We start from the raw sequence: 24,835 nt of genomic DNA, 5'->3' as shown, positions 1-24,835 counted from the left end.
GCCTCTAACTGCAATGATGTGTTTGGGACACAGGGTGGTACAGGAAAAATTTGCCTTAAGAACTTTGATGATGGGAGTTGTAGTCTGAAAACAGCTGGAGCCAATTCTGATCATCCCTCACTAGCTAGGGGAGTTGTAGCCCCAAAACAGCTGGAGAGTAAATTCCCATCATCCCTTGCCAGCTGGGGATGATGGGAGTTGTAGTCTGAAAACAACTGGAGACCCAAGTTTGGGAAATACTGATGTCAGCGGCACGTTAATGAATATACTAGAATACGATTTGTTGCCCAAATTGGTCATAGGATAATAGATGCTTCAGAGAACATGGAAATGGTAGGTTGGGTTTGAAAGTATAGGAAGCCACCACACAAATTGGTAGGTTCATTTGTTTCGGCAAAGCATGACTCCATGACAGGTGAACTGCACCGCAGTATTCCTAGGAACTGTAGCGTGAATAAACTGCACCAAACTTGTTAAACAGGTCACTTTATATATAGATAACATCCAAACAGTGGAGTGGGAATATAATCTGCACCTCTCATAGGGTTGTCATATTTCAGAAAGTATAATTCCTGATACCCGCAAAGTTGTTGAGCATTTTTTAGGAAGACCCCAAATTTACTAGAGCTGTTTCCAGGAATTTTTCTGACGTATGGCAAGCCTAACTCGTTATCAAGGTCCAAGATGCACTGGTGGGCATATGTGATAGGAAAGAGTCAAATGGGTGCTAAACTATCAAACAGGCTAAATGAGTTGGCACCCATGTTTCTATCTTCTCAAAATAGGTATTACAGTGCTAATGTCATTTCTGAAATTGATATTTTTATCTGAAGTGTACAGCTGAAAAGATGTTACAGAATTATTTATCACCTCATGAAATAAATGTACCGTAAATACAAACCTTTATGGAAGGAAACAAGGTGGCAAAGAATATAAATGGCTATCAGTATATTTTTTGAATATGATATTTCTATAGATTTTTAAAATTATGTTATATCATGGTTGTCTCCAGCACTTTGGAAAATGAAAAAAGAAACCTGTAGAACATGTACAACTTTATTTTAAAAAATGTAGAACAAATGCACAATTACTGTCAAAAGTAGCTTTTTTTTTACAGTGAACAGCAGCAGTATAAATTTCTTAGTCTACAGTAACTGCAACTTATGAACATCAAAAAACAAAAGCACCAAAAAGTAGTTTATCTGTCACACATTCTGAACACATTTTTGCATTAATTTAAAAAATCTAGCAGATTACTAAACATTATCTTGACTGAAGCTAAAATGATCTATCCCCATTTATGTGCACAGGCAGCAGCAAACATAATACATGGTAATAATGACTAAAATATACAAATATATACAAAGCACTGTTTTTATAAAATCTTAAAACACCCAAAATGTGTTTTTACATGTAGAGACTTTCTGTGGGAGTTCTACAGACCTGACCCAAGTTTCCCATTGAGCTCCCTGGGAATTTGCCAGAGACAGAAATAAAAAGGGAGGGATCTTTAGAAAGAAACTGATCCACTGTCCAATCTTATGCATCATTTATCAGAAATTAGTCCCACTGCACTGAGTGGAGCTTACTTCCAAGTGAATGGCTGTGGGATTTCAGCCTTTGTCACACAGTTAAAAGAACTTTGTATTTCTAGAATGATCTTTTTTATGAAAATATTTTTGAACCATAAAAAATGTTTGGGTCTACCAAAAGTGTGGGAGACCTACATAAATGGCCACTGAAGTTAGGGACAAGCTAAGAAAAGCATCAGCAGAACAAAAAACTAGAAAAGTGAAGGGATAGCATTGTGCTATGCAATATAGCTGCAAAATTTATCTGTGCTTTTGTTTCAGTCAGTACTTTCTCCTTGCAATTGCTTGTTTGAGAGGAGGGTTTGCAGGGAGAACATTCTGCCCAAAGAGGAAGGTATGAACTAATCCACAGACTTGCAACCAAAAAGTTATATTCGGTATGTTTATTTAGACCCAGTATTTGGTTGTACATTGCATTTTCAAATCCATCTTGCATTCATAGCTCTTTGGACCTGAAAAGGGCATAGTCTGTGAAACAAGGTACAATTAAAGTAAACAGTAATAGAAGCTACTAATTAAAACTTTTGGGGATGTGAGGAAGAATGGGGAAAACAACTATTTATTTTGCTTATCTTTGGACATAGGTTAGTAATAGAACTGTTACAATTGCAAAGCTTCAGGGTTTGGGGAAAATTAAAAATTGCCTTTGGTTATATAGTGGAGCAAAACTATTTCAATGCTCAGTCCAAGAGCTCAGTGGGTGGGCTTGGCCCAGCCTACATTACAGGGCTTTTGAGGCTGAATAAAAAAAAAAACCCTTGCTCTGAAATCTTTGGAGGAAAGACAGAACAGAAAAAGCATCACCAATTAGAAGTGCGAGAGACAGATAAACGTATCTGAACATGTGTGTTTAAATTTTGTTCTGTCTCCCACCAGCCCAAGTATCCTTAGACCACCCATGACAAAATGTCAGACCTGTCTGCATTGAGGGCATGTGAAGTTGCTCCCTCCATTGGAATGAATGAGAAAGCCACTGTATAGGCAAGGACTCAACGCAATGAAATCCACACAGAAATCCTGAGGCCCCCCTTTTTTTAACTGCTGTAAGAGGGGTTGAGAAAATAAATGTCCTTAAAGCCTTAAATTCTATTTACCAAAAAGAATGAAAACACTTATCAGCTACACAACACACAATACGACATACAGCAGGGGTGGGGGACTTTTTCAGGCCAAGGGATAAATTCTTTTCTGGCTAACAGTCCAGAGGCCATATACCAGTTGTACGCATAATCAGAGACGTAAGTGGGTGGATCAATAAATGTGAATTTTAGCTTTGTACAGTAGGCTAGTTATCAGAGTTCAGAGACACATTCCAGCCAAGGCAAATGCCCTCAAGTAGAGTTCAAAGCAGACCAAGTAAGCGTTGTGCCATGGAGAGTCCTGAGGGCCAGATAAAAAGGTCTGGAGGTCCACAATTAGACACCAGGCCTGATATTCCCCACCCCATTTTACAGAGTTAAGCGATAATCCAATGCTTCTGTAGACACTAAAAACTGCTATAATTCTTGCAATGTTTATGCACCACCTGTATTTCCACCAGATGTTTATATATACGCATAGGGTTGGATACAAATATTCCCTTTCTCCCGTGGAAGTTCTTTTGATGGAAGGAGTCTTTTCCCTTCACGGAATGGAACCTTTGGGCCCAACCTACAGTTTACATAAATCCTGAAGCCTCTTTTTGAAAATCTAACATTCTGTTCTGTCTCGTGTAAGGCTTGGATAAGTAACCTGAGCCTCCAACATTTTTATTAAAATTAAATAAGATACGACAAAAACTGACAAAACGCAGAAAACCTTAAAATAGTTACAGAAACAGTATTGATTGTCTCTTCTGAGTTTCTGTTTTGATTTTTAGTACACACAGTAGTAAAGTTTTTCAAGTCGTAACAAAGTGATTGCTATTCATCACTTAACAACTTTTAAGGACATCTATAATATAATGATGCCTAAAGAGATATTGATTAGCTACAAACCTGACCTGTGGAAGTTTGTTGTCTGCTAAAATGATCTGCATTTTCCCCATTGTGATTTTTGTTTTCTTTGAACTTTGTGATCTCAGTTATTTACTAAAATGTGACTTTTTTCAATAATACATTTTTAAAAGAAATTATCATAATCATATATATATATCTTTTGTTTAGGGGACATTGCAAACAGATCAGTCAATCAGAGCAATATGCTAAAAACTGCTGCAATACTATCTACATTCAATAATGGCGGCAATCGGGGCACCCTCTCTCATCTTAACACAATTTCTCACATTCCATATAGTTCATAATTTTTCATAAAAATGTTCTTTCAGCTATTAATATAAGATTATACAAAAAGCCAAGATAAAATATACCTCCTTTACATTTTTAAGTCAAAGAACAGTGCTGCCATATCTACAGTTCCTATCAAACTCAGTATTGTTAGGCTGACATCAAAAAATTACACGTAAGCCAAGTCAGATAGGGGCGAGCAATGTAACTGATTTGTGTTTCCTCCTTATATACTTATTCTGCAAGAATCATAACTAAGAACCTAAATAGCTCTCTCTCTCACTGTGTGTGTGAATTTGTATCTGCATCTGGATTTTCCACCCCTCACTGTAGACTTTGGACATCACACACACACACACAGCATTCCCACCTGGTCACCCTTCCGTAACATTGAAAGCCAGCCTTACTTTCCTTATCAAACTTTAAAAAAAACCACCCAGTGTGCTTAAGATGTACTTATTTGCGAATAATCATCTCATTAGTATTTTAATACTTGTGCAGGACAGCTTTCCAGATCATGTGGCCAGCATGACTAAACTGTTTTTGGTGCAACGGGACGGAAGCCGGAGCGCATGGAAACACTGTTTACCTTCCCGCTGCAGCAGGACCTATATATCTACTTGCGCTGGTATGCTTTTGAACTGCTAGGTTGGCAGAAGCTGGGACAGCAACGGGAGCTCACCCCATTGTGTGAATTTGAACTACTAAACGCCGGCTCCCTCGGCCTGAAAAGCAAGATGAGCGCTGCAACCCCATAGTTGCCTTTGACTGGATTTAACCATCCAGGGGTCCTTTACCTTTTACCTTCACTTGTGTAGGGATGAGAAAACTGTTGACAAAAAAAGCATTAAATCCACAGTCTTGGATTGAGTGCTTTTCTAAGGCACTTTTAAAAACAATTTTTGTTCCCAAACCCCTCTCTGAATCCTGAAATTTTCAGCTTTTTAAAACATGGGTTTCTAACCCAACAGTTGCGATGAAACGTTTGACAGATTGTTGTAACATGGTCCCAACATTAATAAACTAAAAGGCATCAGGTATATTGTCATGTTATCCTTCCTCTGTCTCCAGGAGAAGAAACAGCCACAGATGCTCACAGCCCCTATTCTTTTTCTTGAGAAAATAAGTAAATTAATGCTGCAGGACAGTTTTGCTTTGTTTTTCTCTTTGGCTTGTTCTCACACACATACATATGCTGCTTCATACACAAATTAATGTGTGGAGCAGACACACATGTGCCAGAAATACAACTTGCCCATCAGCCACAATGCCAAGTTATGACTGTATACATGACATGAGTGATAATAATGTAACCAAGAGTGATCCTTTGGTGCCTATGCCTGCCTCAAATTTTATTTATAAAATGTTACTTCAAAACTAAAAAGACCTGTCACCTGTTAAACATAACTCTGTATTCTTAAATGTTATTTGAATTATATTTCTTTCTTTTCTTTTTTTACGACTCTCTCCCCTCCAAATACCCATCTCTTTTAAGGAGATGGAACATATTCCCTGAAAAATCTAAATTTCTGTTTATGATTCATACAAAAATGTTAGATAAGTTATGACTACAGCAGAATCCACTGAAAGACGTAATACCTCCTGCAAGGGCAAAAAAATACATAGTGGCTGAATTCAATCCTCATCATAATCCATGTTAGATTTATTAAGTGCAGCTTGCAAACTGGAAGCTTTCACAGCTATGTTTATTATTATTAATTGTTGTTTAGAGCTGCAGCTGAACCCTAAACTGTGGTTAATCTTAATTATGGTTTGTTAAAACAAGCCAGCTTAACAGCTCATGATTTAAATTTAGTCTATTTCAAACAAGCCACAATTAAGATTACTGACAATTCATTGGTTTGAGGCAAAAATGCCCTGCTGCGGTTACTCAAAAGAAGTTCAAACTTCCAAATCCCATCTTGTAGCCACGCCAGAGGAGAGGATGAAAGGGGAGAAGCATGCAAGCCTGAGGTTCACTACAGCTTGTTCGCATCATAAGCAGCCATGGTTTACTGTGACATCTGAATGCAGCCAATTTATGGCTGACAGTTTCATTTTCCTTAGTTACAGAAATTAATGAACATACTTGGTGAGCCAGAGACTTGGAAGGTACACAGTTCATCAGTCATTGGACGTAGGGCAGCTACTTACAACCTCAGAGGGTTTACAGATTCAGCACTAACAGGGCAATTCCATAGGTGCACCTGGACTTGAAAAAATCCCAGTTCCATAGGCACATGCCGTTTGCCACTGTTCTGAAGTTTCTTACATCTTAGGAACCATGTAGTGTGACTTTTTGATTGTCACCATTGAGAAGGAGAATTTGGACACGACTGGCAAAAGATAATTTCAAAACATTCTACACGGAGCCCATCCATATGTTAGGCATTGCAAACACTGCTTTTCAAAAGGATGTTCGCGGCATACATTATTTGCATATACAGTGGTAGCAAAAAATTAGCACTTTTTAAAACAGAGAAGCACTACATCGCAATGCAAAAGCCTGCCAAGTTTCTGCTCTATGTATTCATCTGGGTAACTGGCTTTTTAAAATAGGTTCTTTTCCTTCCCTTTTTTAAAGTTTGAGAGGCTAAACAGTTTAGCTACCTAGTTACTGACCACTGCTACGCACAGTTTTAAAAGACAGAAACAAGAAAATGTGTCCCCAATAACACAACCTAAAATGGTTCAGCTTCCCACCTTTAAACATTCCTAATTATATAACATTATGCCAGTTCAAGTTGTAGGATGGTGCGCTAAGGAAATTCCCAACATTTTTAGCACAACAGGCAAAATCAGCCGACGGAAGTTTGTTCCCCTCCACTTCCTTGGCAGTTTTTACTTCAGGCAACCACAATTTGAGGTAAATCGCCACTGGATGAAATATCTAGCAGTCGGTTTAGACCATTATTGATGTTTTCACAAAGCACAAGTAGGTTAATGCTAACCTTTCAGGAGCAAGTGTTTTGGCATTCCACCCCCCCCAAAAAAAAACCCCAACTACATTCCGTTACACTACTCAAAAGATGTACACAGCATGGTAGTTAGCAACCATTAACATTCACTTGTCCTTTCATGTGTAATAAACTGAGCACTTTCACTTGCATTTTCAATCTCGTTTGCTTCTTTTACATAGATCTTTTCTGGAGCTGCGCTTTTTTCGGAGCAGCTGTCGTCCTCGTCATCTTCATCTTCCACCCTAGAACGGCCTTCCACACTATGTCGGATGCCATAAGCAAAATAAATAAAGAAGCCTTCCAGAAGAAAAAAAGAAAGGGGTGTAAGTTTTCTCAGTTTTGTCATATTTCTGTTGCTCTACCCAAGATTACAAAAACAGAACACTTGTTCAGATCTTGGTATCACTTGTGGTCATAGGTTTCTTTAATCCACACTAAGCTTCCATTCTAGTACAGTGATGCCTTGATTCTCAAATGCCTTGGTACTCAAACGCCTTGGTACTCAAACGCCTTGGTTCCCAAATGCCGAAAACCCAAAAGTAAGTGTTCCGATTTTTGAGCATTTTTTGGAAGCCGAACGTCCGATGCAGCTGTCAGCTATTGTTTCTGGGGCACCTGCACCAATCAGAAGCTTCGCCTTGGTTTTCAAACATTTCGGAAGTCAAACAGACTTCCGGAACGGATTAAGTTTGGCGCTTTTGTTTTTGCTATTTATTTTGCGTTTTTGTTTTTGAGGCTTTTTTGGTTAATTTGTTTTTGTGACTGTGCGGAACCCGGTTCAGCTACTGATTGAGTGAGTGACTGCAGAAATGGATAAAAGCCCCCCATCCAAACAATGACAATCATCAGTGCAGGTAAGAAAAAAAAAAATATTTTTTATCATCTACAATACTGTCTTATTTTATAGTACAGTACATTGATTATTGCTTTCATTTAATGGACCAATGGTCTCGTTAGATAGTAAAAATCATGTTAAATTGCTCTTTTAGGGATTGTTTTTAAAAGTCTGGAACAGATTAATCCATTCTGCCTTACCGTCTATGAGAAAGCACGCCTTGGTTTTGGAACGGACTTCTGGAATGGATTAAGTTTGAGAACCAAGGTACCACTGTACTACCCTCAAAAATTATAAACAGAAATCCCTCATCTTATGTGGGGTTTCAGTTCCAAGACGTATGTGGATGTGCAAAAATTGTGTCTGGTCAAACCTTTGGAGCTGCATCTAGAACCTGCATGCTGAGCAGGCTTTGCCCAGCAAGCAAGGATAAGAGCCTAAATACTCTTTTTGCACCATGTCTGCTTGGGTCACCCAGTATGAAAATGGCTTTTAAGCTTTTGCCCTTGCTTGGGGGGGGGGGAGGCAAGGAAAAGTTCACAACAACATTCAGCTACATAATACCTACCAATCGCCATCCAGATGCTAAACCGGATCCAAGTCTCTCCACTTAGTTGTACCATTAAGTAAATATTCACCAAGATACTCAAAGATGGCAAAAATGGCAGGAGTGGAACCTAAGGACAATTTTTTACAATTCAGTGTTTTTGACAAATATCTTGTGTGTCATACTTTTAATTAAATTTGTAAAGGGGCTCTACCGAACTGACACAACATCCATATTTCGAAAATAAAATAAAAGTTATAGGGCAAAGTGTCTTAGTCCAGTTGCAATGAACACATTACCTACTTATACTGCATTTTAAATGCAGAAGTAATGAATTAAATTTTGGTAGGCCTGCAACGGGAAGGCGAGGACTACAATTTAGTGGTAGTACACACATGGGCTACACAAGATTTTATATATGCACAATGCAAAATAGGGAAAGATAAAATAAGGAAAACGGATCTTGTGGCCCACAGCTTTTGCATTAAAAGCAAACAAACTTTTTAAAGATCTTTTGCCCAATTTATCCTCAATCAATCAAAAGATTGTTTTTTTAAAAAAACATCTAATCTTACATGTTTCAGTTGTAGTAAAAATGAATTCTCAACTCTTTCTACAGTCAAGGCCAAATTTGCACAAGAACCACTATTTTGGCTTACCACAAAAAGCAACTTTAGCACCATATCAGTCAAGCTCTTTTTAAGGCAACAGCTAACTTATTAATTCAACTGAAAGGTAGCCACTAAAGCGACAGGGTGGTAATCTCCAGAAGGGCAGCTAGTCACACAGCCCCCCCCCCCCAAAAGTGTTTGTGAGGTTTTGCACTTGATGCCACTACCATCACCACTGCTTACCATAAATGCTACTTTCTGCTGACTCTGAGGTTGCCTCCAGATGACAAGTACAATGATGATAAACAGCACTGAAAGTACTGCAAGGAGACAAATACTCCAAGGCTCCAGATTGGCAAGAAGATGAATCCCATTGGTGGCCAAAATGCTTAAGCCACAAATCAGGAGAGCTAAATAGAGGCAATCAAAAAGGGGGGGGGGGGACGGACAACAAAGAGAGCATTTCAAAATCTCAAATGTTTAAGTGACATAAAGCTTCAGCAATATTGACAGGTAAAAACCAAAACTGTACATTCCTTTGTTTTGAATTAGGCCATCAGAACAAAATTAGACTTGCAGTCATGTCTACTCCAATTAATCGGGGATGCAAAGGCCCCTCTCCCTCTTTTTCCATACTTGAAATTTTGGACAAGTTCAAAAGAATAAGTGAATCTGATCCGTCATTTTGTTTAAATGCATTTTGCTTATCAGTTGACACTTCCGAGATAGTCCAAGTATTTAGATAGCTTTTGACTTACCCAACAGACATACAAGAAAGCTAACCATGGTGGCAGACTGTTCCGTGGGCAAACTTGATGGATTAATCAGTGTTTGTAAGCTGAAACTGTGTCCTGGTACCATACTCATTTGAGATTCATTTGTACTTTCTCTCTCTGATCCCGCAAGAGCCTCTTTTTCTGCTGAATATTTTGGCTGTTCATAGCTTAAACTGGGTTGGTACCTGTTTGTGCACATACACACACAAATACATTTGTGTATGGTGAGGTTCACAGAAAATAAAAATTAAAGGCACAATGTATTATAATCTACAAGGCCTACAGCAAGAAAAGACATGACTCTATATTTTGGGTGGCATTATTGCACCATTTGTTATTGAATTTAATTCAGGCAATAGAGCTACAGTTGCCACCAATATGCAGTCCTACAGCCACTGAAATCTGCATATTACAGGAAGGACATTCAAGTCCAGATTCTCTTAATGTTTCAAAATGCACAGCAAGTAGGGAAAGAAGCCAGCATCAGTCACATCTGGGGAAGTATTGGGCATCGCTGCCTGAAGGAGTCCTGCATGCCTTTGGGCAGTGGCACCCAACAATGCTGGCTATTACACTGCCTAGCCTCCCTCCCCACCCCCCAGGAAAGACCAGATGAGCACTGGGCACCCCTGACTGAAGGCAGCCCATGTGTCCGAAGGCAGCATTGGCCAGCAGCACACCCCTACATAAACACTCAAGTGTTTTCCTTGGGAAATTGCAGGAGGGTTGCCTGACATGTATGGGGACTGATAATGACCATTTCTGGCCTAACCAGAAAGGCCAATATATGGTGAATCCCTTCATATGTATTATAAGTGATCTAACTCTCAATAACTGCACCACTGGCCCCAGAAATCCCTCAATATGGTAAACCCATCAGCCCCTGGAGCAGAGCACACCCAAAGGGGCGAACTCCTTGTCCACAGGATATTTATAAGGAACCAGAGTTGGGATTAGACCACAAGAGACAGGTCTGCTTTACTGAACCGAAGATACATGGAAGACAGAATTTGCATGCAAGATTAGGCTATTTTAAGAAAGCATATCTTTCTACCTTAGAGGTGCCTTAGTGTTGAGCATTTCTCTGTCTCTTGCTCTGAAAAGGGAACTATTACGCTCTGCGGGTCACTTATTTCATATACAGCACCAAAAAATGTACAACATAATAAAACAGAGATATCCAGTGTGGTTGCTCAATGACAACTGCTACCATCCCCAGCCAGTGAGGGATGATGGGATTTGGAGTCTAACTTCATATGGAAAGCATTAAAGAAGCACTTAAAGGTGAGAACCACTGCGCAACAGAGCTTTATTTTATACAAGTTGCCCTAGATGCCAAACAACTTTTATTCTCCCATTCCTCTGTTTACAGCAGTACCTAAACTTGTACAGCAGCGGAATGTCAACTTCTACAAAGTACTAAGGTAGTTGCTCTCATGAACAATCTGCATTTGAAGGGTATGCTGTCTGTTTGTGTAACTTCATGTTTACATAACTTTATGGCAGAAACAAAACCATTTAAGGATTTAGACAACATTGCCTAACAAATTAGTTAATAACCCAAAATTGGAACTCACCTAAGAATGAGGACACAAGCTGCTACTAGTGAATACGCAAGAAGCGTACCAATGGACATCATATCTACTAATGCTTTTAGGTCAAAGAGAAAAGCCATCAGAGCTAGAAAAACAAGACAAAGCAGAGCTAGTATTAAAACTGAAAATGAATATTTGCTACCATCTCCATTAACGTTTAACACTTGCCCTTAAGGGTCTTTAAAATGTTCATACAATTTGAGCAAACCATTGTTTTCTAAACGTTTTATGGCAAAAATTAAGATTTTAGTAATGCAGTAGCATTTTATAACCTTCAGGGGAACTGAGTTAATTCCCCTCTGAAATTTAGTACAATCAGGGCATTACACAGTAGTTTCAATACTTGGCTTTCACATGAGAAAATGGTATAAACTCATTTTGCATGACAGACACCATTAATTTAAATACATGCATAGACATAATAGGCAAAATACACTGTGAGCATCTCCCGTGCTAAAAAATGGGAGTTAGGCAAGCTGTCTCTGGCTCATTTTAATGTGGCACAAATAGGAAATGTTCCTGGTACACTGTGCCCATATCAAATCTTGCTTCTTTTCTTTTACTACACAAAGCTCATGCAATGAATTAAAAGTGTTGAGCTTTCAAGCACTCATAAAAGATAATCCCTCTTTAAAACAGTGTTAAAACTAAGCAAAAGTATTTGAGGGCTTATGCAAGGCACAGATGAAAGAGGTTTTTGAAAAACAAAACAAAACCCAGTACTGTTGTACAGTGGTGCCTCGCAAGACGAAAAGAATCCGTTCCGCAAGTCTCTTCGTCTTGCGTTTTTTTTCTTCTTGCGAAGCAAGCCCATTAGCGCCTTAGCGGATTAGGGCTATTAGCGGCTTAGCAGATCAGCTGATAAGCAGCTTAGCGGCTTGGGAAAAAGGGGGGGGGGGAGGAAAAAAACCCCGCAGGAACTCGCAAGACATTTTCGTCTTGCGAAGCAAGCCCATAGGAAATTCGTTTTGCGAAGCACCTCCAAAACGGAAAACCCTTTCGTCTAGCGGGTTTTCCGTCTTGCGAGGCATTCGTCTTGCGGGGCACCACTGTATTCTGCAGAGGTCATGCTAGCTGCCTGCAACCAAGGGTTTAAAATCAGTAGCCAGTCTCTAACAAAACTATTCTCCCTTCCCAGGCTACAATTATCCAGGGTATGGAATGTGCATCAAAGCAAACCATGGCTTATGTCCCTCCAAAAAATGGTCTGCAATCCTGCTTCAGATCATAGTTTACAAGGGAACTATGCACTGGTGTACATTCAATGTGTAACTATGCTTAATGCTAGAAAGTCATGATTTTGAGGGACACAGAGATGTCTTTACACTGTTTATTTCAGAGGGGCAACTTGCTATTGGTTCAGTTGTATCACTTACACTTTTAACTTAAAGCTGTTTAACCTTCATACAATTATATCACTATGAATAAACAAAGTCTAGCTTTAACATATTGAAAGTTAGAAGCTAGCAAAGAGGTATCATTGCATTTTCCTTTGAAGTCACATAAAACTGCAACCAAGATTTGGAAGACTGCACTAAGTCTACAATTTAAGAAAATGGTTATTCTCTAAATTACCTATCCTGACACCTCTGTTTATCTGCTTTCTTTTTTGCAAACTTTAGCCATCAAGAAGAAGAAGAAGAAGAGTTTGGATTTGATATCCTGCTTTATCACTACCCGAAGGAGTCTCAAAGCGACTAACATTCTCCTTTCCCTTTCTCCCCCACAACAAACACTCTGTGAGGTGAGTGGGGGTGAGAGACTTCAAAGAAGTGTGACTAGCCCAAGGTCACCCAGCAGCTGCATGTGGAGGAGCGGGGACCCGAACCCGGTTCCCCAGATTACGAGTCTACTGCTCTTAACCACTACACCACACAGGCTCCCCAGTTATTGTATAAGCAAAATATAATTAGCACTTATATGTTGGTATTGACATGTATTAAATATTTAATCTTTTTAAAAAACCAGACATTTAATCTTAACACCGTTTAAAATGAAGGGACTATCTATGCTGAGCTTTAGATATTAATGTCATATTGGCAGGGGAGGGGAATACTTTTCATGCTACATTTGCAGTTATTAAATTGTCAAATATACTTTAAACAACATATTAACTACAGTGGAAGTGTATGAAAGGCTGGGATGAAAATAGCCCAAATGGCAAAATTCAATGAGAAAGCAAGGACGTTTTATAGCTATTCACCCACACTTCCTTCTTTGCATATGCATTAAAAGGTACCATTGGTCACAGCAGAGGGAAGCTTTGGAGAAGTCCTCCAATGAGCTTGCTCCTGCACAATCAGCACCAGCACCGCCACCACAATTCAGAATTGTTGTTTCTTCTGATTAGTCAGCAGTTTTGTCCCCAATTTGCATGCACAGAAAGTTAGCAAGCAGGCCCATCTTATTAACATAAATTTTGCACGTGAAAACGGGGTTGAGGTCCCAGTTAGGCAAGACCTGCTTTAAGAGCTTACCGGAGATGAGCCCTGCTGTCATTGTGGCAGCAACTGGAGACTGCCTCTTGCTCACTTTGGCAAGAAATCTAAAGAGTAAACCATCTCGTGCCATGGCAAACAGAATGCGGGGCAAAGGGAACATAGAGCCCAGAAGACTAGAACAAAAAAATTTAATTGTTCAAATGCCACAGTAAGAATATTATGCACTAACAGACAATCCAAAACACAGACATGGGAGGAAAAGGGAAACTGCATGTGTAAAATGCACTTCTAATAACCAAAAACGAGGCTGGAAACAAACACCAAAGGTTTAATAGTTGAACTCTTGAGATTCACATTTTATCATTTGAGCTGCAACTGCTTCAGAATCTACATTTGATCATGGGTGAAGATGTCCCTTTTCCTGATAATAAATTCGCTTAGAGCCTCACCTGCTACAGCACCTGATGACAAAGTAGCAACAAGAGGAGTCTTCGTTTTGGGATTGATACGAGCTAGACATTTGAAAAGCAACCCATCCTCCGCCATAGCATAGATTACACGCGGCATTGGGAAAATGGATCCAAGGAGACTGGATAAAAAGCAAAAGAACATGCAACATGGCCAACACAAAGTCATGCAATGCATTAGAGCAAACAAGGCCAATTAACAGCATACGATACCAGGAACGTGGGATGGGATGGAGATAAATTGTACATGAGACACACTGCAGTTAAGACACAAGTTTCTTCAACTATTCAATTAATTTTTATATATTGTGTGCAGGGTTCTTTTTTAATGCACAGAGTACTTTGCAGCCTTTATGGTCTATTTCATACACTTTCAGAGATCACAGAATGTATTTCTCTGTATGGAGCAACACCCTCACCTTCTTCACCACAGAGATCACACTGCATCTGTCACAGGCACGAAGATTTCCTCACAATATTTGGAGGGGTGGAACCTCAACTACACTTTTCTACTTGGGTCCTCACAGTAAAATTCTTGTGTCGTTATTTCCTATATCTTCTGAAGAGAGGTTTGTTTCAAACCTAATTAAGTGATCTGTCCTATGCCAATGATTGAGACAGAATTACGGTAATATTCCTACCCATATTTCAAAGATAAGCTGCTGACACAAAACCTCCAGGTTTGCAGAGGAAGGCCCCAAAATGTTAGATTAACCTGGTGAATTGTAATGGTAACTCTTGTGGTTTATTTTTTTTTAACTGACAGAAAAATCTATCAGTTTAATTATTACTATCTTAATGCTATATATTACACCATTAGTCACTTGTGATCATGTGATTTGTTTTATTTATGATTTTTAGAATGCCTGTAACAGTTGGAGTAAAATACTCAAAACTGAAGAAACTTGAGCCTTCACTGCAGTTTCTCCCCAAAACGGTATACCAGTAGAAAACATGTAGTAATACTTGCAATGCAATTAAGCGTCACCAGCACCTTGAATGATTGCACCAGGCAGCAGGATTGAAACAGGCAATATCAGAAAACACTTTTTAAAAATGCCAAAAACCCATTATATCGTGTATTAAGTCATTTAAGGCTAAAACTTCATTCTTGTTAAGTACCCCAATCTGTGTTCTAACGGAACCCTCATGCCATATAGGATCCAGGAAACAATCTGACAGACCCAGTGATCCAATCCTCCTGGACTTGGACTGGATTGGGGTCTGCTCCAGAATCTGCACATTGCCAGATTCCCAGATATCTTATGGGTCTTTTACAAGGTGGCCCAAGGTCTGTGGTCCTGCCTGCTCTCTTGTAAACATTAATCCCAGTCAGCTTGTATGCAGTGTCCCTGCTGCAACAAGCCCATATGGAGGCACCGGGACATGATCAGGCGACTAGGAGTCATATGTCTGCAGGATGCTAAACAGGTCACTGTGTATGCTAAACTGTATGATTTTAAATGCCATATCAGCTAAGCAGCCTTGGCACTGTTAATAAAATAAGCATATGCAAATGTTAAGAAGCTTGTACAGCCCTGATAAGTTTTAGAAACACCGAATCCCTGCACTAAATGCTTGCTTGAGCAATTTGCAATTAAGCCACATTTACTTCGTAATGAGTAGGACAGGAAGGGTGTTCCTAATAATCGTGGGGGTCTTTTCCAACCTATGGTAAAGTCACGTCAAGTGGAAACACAGCCAGTGTAAGTGATTTACGAAGCCCAAATTAGATGCAGCTTCTTTAGTACATGCTTATATTTAGAAATGCAGACACTTTCATGATGGGTTTTGGATAGTTCAGACAAATTTGAGCATAAGGTTTCTGCAAAATTACACTCCCCCTGATTTGACACCAAAATTATGTTAAAACGTGCATTTTCAATATATGCTTTTAAAAAACAAAAAAACAAGAACCCGAGCCTGGAAAAAGTACTTAAATATACTTTCATTACCCACACTACTACATGTATTTTAATATCACTCCAGTGCATTCTTAACAATATTCAACAAATATGATGGTCAATAAATTAGCACAGGTAGAAAGAGATGAACTTATGAACGTAATTTTTCCTTTCACAAGGAAAAGGTTCACAAAATAAGAACTTAAATAGTTGACTTACACAGCTGAGCTACATTTGAGCCGTAACAAACTACACAATTATTCTAAATATCTCTGTTTAGCAAACCTAATAAATCAAAACTTTTAAAAATAGCTCCATTTTCCTGGCAATGACTTAGGTTTTCCTTATTTTTACCTTGTCGATAAAGCACACAGAGATCCCACTGCTACAACATATTTCGCTGGGCCCCATCCGACATACTCAAAGGCTACAGGGAGAGGACTTTTCTCATCAATTAAATAGTACGGCATCATCAGAGTTAAAGCAGCTGAAACACCAAAGTAGGCCAAGAAGCAGACAAGCAAGGAAGTTACAATCCCAATAGGTATGGCTTTCTGGGGATTCTTGACTTCTTCCCCTATGGAGAAAAACGACATTTTATTCTTTTTGTGAATAAGAGTACGGAAGATGGCAAACAGTGAGATTGTGTGTCCAGTTGGGCAAAGTGCATCCATGAGATTTATTTTTTATACAAAAGACTTTACTTTTTATCTAGCAGGAATACTGAAAAATACAGAGACTCCAGATGGGATCATGTTATTGGTCTAAATTGAATTCTGTGTGATTTGTGAAGATAAAAACAAGTTTTATTGGCCTGGGGGGAAGATTTTAAAATACACCAATTTATATAACACAGCAGCACAGTACTACATATGCTGATTCAGAAATAACTGCTATTGTGCTGAGAGAGAGAGAAAAATGGGTGGTGTCGTCAAACAGGTAGTGGAAATGGGATAGTGGGCAGGTAAGCAAAGCACGTGGGACGTGGGTGGCGCTGTGGGTTAAACCACAGAGCCTAGGACTTGCCGATCAGAAGGTCGGCGGTTCGAATCCCTGCGACGGGGTGAGCTCCTGTTGCTCGGTCCCAGCTCCTGCCAACCTAGCAGTTCGAAAGCACGTCAAAGTGCAAGTAGATAAATAGATACCGCTCCAGCAGGAAGGTAAACAGCGTTTCTGTGCGCTGCTCTGGTTCGCCAGAAGCGGCTTAGTCATGTTGGCCACATGACCCATGGCTCCGTCGGCCAATAAAGCGAGATGAGCGCCGCAACCCCAGAGTTGGTCACGACTGGACCTAATGGTCCCTTTACCTTTAAGCAAAGCACAGCGGCACTACTACAGGGTCACCAATAACACCTTCAAACCAGGTAAGATAAAAGTGCTTTGTCTGATAGGACTGGCCTGTGACTGCAATGAAAGTTCAAAAAATTGCTACAGGCCAAAAACCAACCAACCAACCTGGATGATACAGGGAGTGAGGAAGAGGAAATGAAAACATAGCTCTTTGATAGAAACTTGTGAATTCTCTAAGCCAATTGAGGGAGCAAATGGTGTAATGTAGGAGTGAAAAAAGCTACCATAGAAACACTGTATGCTACCTCTGGCTGATAAAGCAGGTTTTAGAGGTTCTCAGTGTACTGAGCCTACGCATGATATTTTCAATTATTAGGGGTGACTGAGCATGAAGTCACAAAGTAGAACTTAATATATATGCCTTGGAGAGACAGATAACATGGTTCTTAAAACCAATTTAACGCCTTTTTAGAACATGCAACAAATTAAAAAGGAGGACAAGATGTCTCTCTTTTGGCCTATGTAATTTATGTCAATTACACATTATCATGCTGAATGGATTTTAAAGTGCGGCAAGAAACAGATCTTGCCATTCTGTTTGTGATCCAGAATGAATGGGGCAGAGTTGGTAAGATTTTCAGGCCAAGAGAGAAATGAAGAAAGATTGCATCAGAGTGTTTGGTGGCTTCTGCTCTGCAACTCCTATGCATGCTTACCTGGAGTAATAACAGAGGTGGCCAACATAGTGCCTGTGGGCACACATGCACCCACAGAGACCCTCCACAACGGTTACAGGGTTACATCCACCTTCCCCCTGCTGAAAATTAGGCTTGAAAGAAGCATTCTGTTGTAGCCAGTGGAATAGGCTGCAGTGAGACTGCGCATCTCTGTGTGTACAGTTTGCAAAAGTGCCCACAGGTCCAAAAAGCTTAGCGACCTGCCTGCAGACTCAAGCAAAGGTCTCTTTCAGCCCTGCTACTGGAAATCCTTTTAACTGGAAACGCCATCAAGTGGAGAACCAATAGGGTTGCCATAGTCCAGAATTCCCCGGACATATCTGGAATGCTGCATTTGGAAGCAGTGTCTGGGTGGAAATTGTCAAAATGTCCTGGAAAATCTGGACGTATGGCAACACATGTCACTTTTTGAAATATGGCAACCCTGAGAACCAAGATCCTTTTGAATGCAAAGCATGCACTCTAGTATTGCGTCCACAGGTCTTTCTCTAAAATGTATAGGATCATGCTGTAGGAACACAGTGGTTTTACACTACAGCTCCAGCACATGTAAATCACAACTTCAACTGCATGACCCCTTTTTTTTAAGGCAGCTTACCAGTTGTTGCGATGCAATCAAATCCTATAAAAGCATAAAAGCAGGTTGCAGCACCAGCCAGTGTTCCTGTAAAGCCATATGGCATGAAGCCACCAACTCCAAATGCACTTGTCACATTTTCAGTAGATGACAGGTTTCTTAAACAAAAAAATATAATAATAATTACGTCGTATCCTGTGTAGGCATGGGACTTACAAACCCCACATCATAACTTGAGTGGTTGGGGGTGCACAACAGTGGCTCTCAACATCCACACACACAAATCAAAGGTTAATTGTGCACAGGTGCTTTTTATTCTTTGCTTTGTTGCCCTTTGTCCTGAAGTGTCAGAACGGCCCCCCAAGCACATTTAAAGTCTTGATGCCACGGCTGTTCCCATACGTAGCATAGAAAGATATGAGCTGAGCATGGAAACAGTGCAAGGTTCAAAGCCCAATGCACACCGAAAATTGCAGGTTTGGACTTAAGCACTGAAAATGTCAGGATGTTTAAACTCACTTTTATCTACTCATTGTTATCAGAGGGATTTTGCAGCTCTGTGACAGGTTTCCCCACGTACGGATGTGGTATTTAGCAGTATTCACTGCATGAAAAATGAACTGCCTATGAGGACCATAATGAACTAGCTTGGATGATGATGTTGGCCTAATAAGATGAGAACTGCACAAACCCTTTGCCTGTATAAGCAGCTGTTTTGCTTTTCCGTTTTCTCTTTTGAGGTGATTAAATCAGGAAGCCTGTAATTTACAGCTTTCCTTTTTCACCCAAAGCTGGAAATTATGGTTTCCAGCTTTGGATCAAGCCAGGATATTACAAGCAAAATGTGTCATTGAAAATGTCTCACCTCTGGCCAAAAATAAACTAAAATAAAATGCTTTCCTCACTCTCGGTTGACGATGCAACTGTTAGTTGGGAGTCAAATATAAAATGTTACATTTATTTTTATTAAAACATGGATAAATCCCATCACATCGTTTATAGATCATTATGCTCCAAAGTCTCCATTCTAAGCAACCAAAGCAGTAAAGCAAACAAAAAACCCCTGTATTACTCTATGTATACTGTGTAGTTTATAAGAAATTCTTCTGTTTTCCTCCAGTTATGAAGATCGCCTTTCACAAAACCAGAAGTCATCACGAAGAGGAGGACCAAGATGTTAACAGCAGTGAAGATTTTATTCACCCATGCAGATTCTTTGACTCCAAATGATAATAGGCCTATAAAACAACATTTTTTAAAATTAAGTAACATAATTAAGGTCTGCATGTTAGCATTTCTAATATTATGCTTATTACAATTTGATAATGTTTTGTTTACATGAGCTATCTCATAAGGCTGGTTCACAGACTCACCAAGCTGGAAATTCTGTACACACAGAAAGCATTCAAGTCCATATTTTTCTCTCGGGATGTAAACATGACCTCAGAATAGGAGATAAGCTCCACCTAGAAATCCCTTTCACAGGTCAGAAGCAAATGGCCTTATATCCACCAGCACACACACAACACAACTCTGCGTGGTGATGATTAATTTTTAAATTCAACATGGCCTTTGAGTTAGGGAGATTGTTGGAATTGTACATATGCATATACCCGTGAAGGGCATTGCATTATACAGGAAACAGGCAACATGGGCATAAGCTTCTTACTCATTATGCCTATGAGATTGCTGGACTAGTGAATGTGTGGACCAGTCCTGGCTTGAGAAGAAGAGGCAATAGTCGAGAGCTCAAACTTATATCTCTAACATTAAGTCTATTTTTCTGACCAAAAGCAATACAATTAATATTATTTTTTAGAAGACATTTGAAGGCAGCCCTGTTCAGGCGGTTTTTAACACTAAATGTTTTTATTATGCTTTTAGATATGCTGTAAATTGCTCAGAGTGGCTGGGGAAACCCAGCCAGATGGCTGGGGTATAAATAAAACAACAACAACAATTTATTAATTATTATTATTATTATTAGAAATATAAATGATATGAAGAACAAAGTTATCTAACTACTCTTGCTAACTTTTACTGGAGCAGATGAATTCAGTAATGAATATGTTTAAAATAAACATTTCTTCAAAAATGGGCTGCACTGGATTAGTATTTTCATTTTAATTTCTTAAAGTTTGTACCCTTGTATGATACATATATCCAGTATACACACAAACATTTCCACAAGTAGTTAAAGAAATTATAATCTAGAATTGCAATGATATGCATGTGTGATCTCCACTTGAAATTAGGATATCCTAAGCTGAGGTATGAAGATATTGTTCAAAAGGAAACAAAAGTGACAGAATAAAAACTAGAACCAAATTTTTGGGCCCACAGGTTGATAGGATTCCTAAACTTGCAGATATGTCATGCTTGAGGCTAAACATACCCTGCCCTCTGGGCAGAATTTTCCCCTTAGCAAAATTACGATAAGAAAAATGAATATTAAGTATATATATTTTTTACCTGCTAGGAGCAATATAAGGCAGACAGCAAAAAAATCTGGGTACTCTGCTAGACCTGAATAATTCATTCTGAAGTAGGTCCTGAAAAAGTAACCAATTTGTTTCCCAAGGAGTTCATCAAAGGTACCACTCCACGCTCTTGCTACACTTGATGTACCTTAATGAAATGGAACAAATTGACATCAAAATGCAATTATTAGAATTGTAAAAGACAAAACCTACATGCATTTACTAGGCATTATTATATATTTAATGTCGTTGAATCTTTCGCTGTTATTGAGACATATTGGGCTATTGAGGCCCATATCTGTGCTCTTCTCTGTTCTGGATGTAGTTTCGTGTTATGTTGCAGCCTGTGCCCCTTCCTAATGTTGGGAATAAATTTCTATTTTGGAAACAATAAATCCCCATTTGGGAAACTGCAGATGACTCACATCGGATAATACAGTTTTTTGGAAGAGACCAGATACAGGCCAGAAGGTTATTTTCAGCTGCTACCATGAGAAATCCCTCATTTCTAAGTTGGTTTTGATGAAGCAATGAAATGAGATAGTAAGTTGTACCCAGTGCTAATTCTACTCAAAGTTGACACACTGAAATTAATGAACTTAAGTCAGCTATTTCCAGTAAGTTCAGTGGATCTACTTTGAGTGGGAATAGCATTGGCCTCACCCCATTTTCGGGAAATCTTGTCAAAAACTCTACGTTCTTCTTAGAATACACACTTCACAAGGAAATGTGCATTTTCAGTCTATTTAGTGCTTCTTCCCTTTTTTTTGCTACAGCGTGAGTTCATTTTTCTACATGCTATGACTGTATTTCAAGGGTGCCGTTGTTTCAATGCATTGTATTGTTATTTCTAGCAACAACATTGTACCAACTGACAGCACAGTTAATTTATTTAATATTTACAGCAACCAACTGGGTGGAACTGTGAAGCGTTTTCCATGCAGAGCATCCCAAGGGATACAGCCATGTGGAGGAAGCAATGCCTAACCAATCATGTCCCCCAGTCCCAGCTGTTCCTTTCTGGCAGTGACTGAGAAATGGGTCTCTGCGTTTGCCTAGTCCTGGCTGAAAATTCCCAGCAGTTATTCACATTAACACAGAGTCAGAAATCGCCTCTTCCATATGTGCACATTCCCAGGACCACACTGATTGCTCTGTGCGGTGAGAATTTCAGGAATAAGCACGGGGGGCCTCATGTTCGATGACAATCTGAGAAACTCTTGCTGCTCTGTCTTCAAAAGGAAGATGAATGCTGCACTACACACCCAACATTATTTACACAACGGTTGAAGACAAGAGAAACCAAGTATTTGTTCTAAGAATTATATTAGCAAAAATTATTTATTTGCAAAAAAAAAAAAATCAAATAATTATCTCTACCACTATTTAGAAAATATGCTGGATGGTTTCAGTGACATCAAAGGCTTTGTCCTCTTTGTCAAGAGAGGCATGTCATCAAAAGCAACTTGGGGATTGTCTGATGTTGCTCTCAGAGAGCATAATTTTATCTCTGGAATCTACACGTGGCTTGTGCACAAGTGTGGCATAGTAGAAAAAGTGTTGGAGTGGGACATGGGAGGCCAGAGGTCAATTCTCCACTAGCAATTTTGTTTACAGGTTGACAATGGGCAAGTCACATCAGCCCAAACAACTTTATAGGGTAAATGCTGAAGATGAGAATGTACACTGCCCTGAGCTCATTAATGCCTGAAAAGTCAAATCATCACGTAATGTAGTGGTACATTTAATTTAGTCACATACACCAAGAGAATAACTAATATGACTATTGTTCATTTCCTTTGGTTTCCATAACCACTACAGGGATCCACACCCTATTCTTGTGCTTGAAAAATCTTTTTCCTAGCCCATATGCCATTCACCTCTCATCATTTCAATGCATTGCAATTCTATCCCCTTCTCATATTGCTGGCTGCTGGATATTGTCCCATTCCCACTGCTGCCATAGCCACCAAAAGGTCAGGAACATTGAGAGCATGTCCCCCCAAAAGTGTTCTCCCTCTCTCTCTGTGCACATTTATGCATGAAAGCAAAAGATTACTCCAGTTATGAACAGCAGCCAGGAGACAAAAGCCAAGTAGGCTGTGGTTGGCATTTTCTTAAGAGCCTCCGAGATCTTCCAAACTCACCTATGACATAAGACAAAATGAGATTCCAGCCTGTGATAAAAGCCCAGAGTTCGCCAACAGTGACGTAAGTATACAGATAGGCAGAGCCAGTCTTCGGAACACGAGCACCAAATTCTGCGTAACAAAGCCCTGCCATCACGGAAGCCAAGGCTGCTATGAGGAAAGAAACTACAATGCTAGGTCCGGAATTTGCTTTTGCAACTTCTCCAGCGAGGACGTAAACGCCAGCACCGAGGGTGCTTCCTACTCCCAGGGCAATAAGGTCCATGGTGGATAAACAGCGGCATAATTTGCTATCTTCAAGGCTGTCCACAGTGACGATTTTTCTCCGCAAGAGGGACCGGGCGAACGAGAAGGCTGGTCCACAGGTTATCATTCTGGATGAAGGAGCCTGAAAAACGAGAGAGATTACTGCATTTTGCAATCCTCCAAATTTGCCATAGAGTGGCATCTGACTAACTCAAAAGTAGATCCAATGAGATCAATGATGGTAGAAGTCCCATTTCCAATAGGTCTAGTCAATGTATGACTTGTTCAGATGCCACCCACCGTTTATATGTCATGAAAATTACACAGTTTCACCCACCAGATGAAAAGCTGCATAGCACAGCAATGCTCACCAACATGACATTGCAGCAGAGAGTCACTGACTACAGACCTATTCATTTTGCACAAATTGCTGCTAAAATACGCTCCTGTCCCAAGGTGTGGAATAAACTTTATTTCATTTTAGGCACCAGGTACAGACTTAAAAAACCCCCAAACCAATTCAAACTTTTAAATTGTGAAATCATGAATCCTCTGAATTTTATATCAGTAATACTGTCTAGGTCACTATGCTATTTAACTTTCTGTTGATTTTTTATATAAAAGCAACAACATTCAATTTTTAATCCATTATCTGTTTACTCTTTTTATTCTGTTATCATTATTGTATTTTAACATTCTATGTTACAGGTAGGTAGCCGTGTTGGTCTGCCAAAGTCGAAACAAAATAACGAACTTAGTTAGTCTCTAAGGTGCTACTGGAAGGAACTTTTTTTATTTTGTTTTAATATTCTATGGTTTGAAAGCCATCCAAATAATATGTAAGTGCTATCAGTAAACTTATATATATTAGCAAACCACATCTGTTGCAAAGCATTATGAACTGAAATTAAAAACCATTGCACTGGTTTGATGATAGAAGAACATCATTCTATTGCATATGTCTGTGGTATACTCTGATGTTGTTCACCACATTCTTGTACTATTACTAAATACCAACAACTTAAAATCCAAGTTGTTACCTCTTTTCCAAAGTATACCATATTGCACAAAAATTAGGATGTCAGTAGTTACTCATTCATTTAAATAGATAATTATTCCTGCTTTCTGTGGACAGGTTTTATTGCACCATTTACTTTGCTGTTCCAAAGGCACCCAATCTAATTTACACAAAGCTCGCAACACCCACTAGCTCTCTGCCACATGAGAGCTCGCTCTGCTCTTGGAATAAATTTAATCTCACCACTCTATGCATTCCCACCCCTGCTAATGTATCTTGATAGAGGAGTTTCTACTCTAACCTTCACAATCTAAACTAAAAAAACCAAACCAGGTCTATCCTCGA

General features: G+C 39.4%; 1 protein-coding gene and 1 long non-coding RNA gene across 10 annotated transcripts in view; one reads left to right on the top strand and one right to left on the bottom strand.

Moving 5' to 3' along the window:
• Window positions 1-1,040: 1,040 nt before the first annotated feature.
• Window positions 1,041-24,835, bottom strand: part of SLC7A2 (solute carrier family 7 member 2) — a 50,066-nt gene continuing 26,271 nt past the window's right edge. For 4 of the 9 annotated variants that reach the window (XM_083458227.1, XM_083458225.1, XM_083458226.1 and 1 more), the window contains exons 2-12: window positions 23,224-23,614; window positions 21,069-21,224; window positions 19,669-19,834; window positions 18,618-18,754; window positions 16,347-16,569; window positions 13,658-13,794; window positions 11,163-11,265; window positions 9,568-9,770; window positions 9,053-9,219; window positions 8,220-8,328; window positions 1,041-7,113 (exon numbers count right to left, since the gene is read on the bottom strand). In XM_083458227.1, the coding sequence (XP_083314353.1) occupies window positions 6,914-7,113; window positions 8,220-8,328; window positions 9,053-9,219; window positions 9,568-9,770; window positions 11,163-11,265; window positions 13,658-13,794; window positions 16,347-16,569; window positions 18,618-18,754; window positions 19,669-19,834; window positions 21,069-21,224; window positions 23,224-23,599 (1,977 nt within the window). In that variant the 5' untranslated portion in view covers window positions 23,600-23,614 and the 3' untranslated portion in view covers window positions 1,041-6,913. Of the gene's footprint in view, window positions 7,114-8,219; window positions 8,329-9,052; window positions 9,220-9,567; window positions 9,771-11,162; window positions 11,266-13,657; window positions 13,795-14,070; window positions 14,211-16,346; window positions 16,570-18,617; window positions 18,755-19,668; window positions 19,835-21,068; window positions 21,225-23,223; window positions 23,635-24,835 lie in introns of all 9 variants that reach the window. The other 5 variants (XM_083458230.1, XM_083458224.1, XM_083458223.1 and 2 more) reach the window with 2 other exon arrangements.
• On the top strand, window positions 7,007-13,519 carry LOC310657385. Its single transcript, XR_014501730.1, has 3 exons — window positions 7,007-7,139; window positions 10,958-11,009; window positions 12,803-13,519. It is a non-coding gene; the product is annotated as an uncharacterized lncRNA (long non-coding RNA).

The sequence above is a fragment of the Podarcis tiliguerta genome, assembly GCF_965153285.1.
Source record: "Podarcis tiliguerta genome assembly, chromosome: 9".
NCBI lineage: Eukaryota > Metazoa > Chordata > Lepidosauria > Squamata > Lacertidae > Podarcis > Podarcis tiliguerta.
Note: the sequence above shows the minus strand (reverse complement) of the source record. Positions and strands in the feature narration are given on the sequence as shown.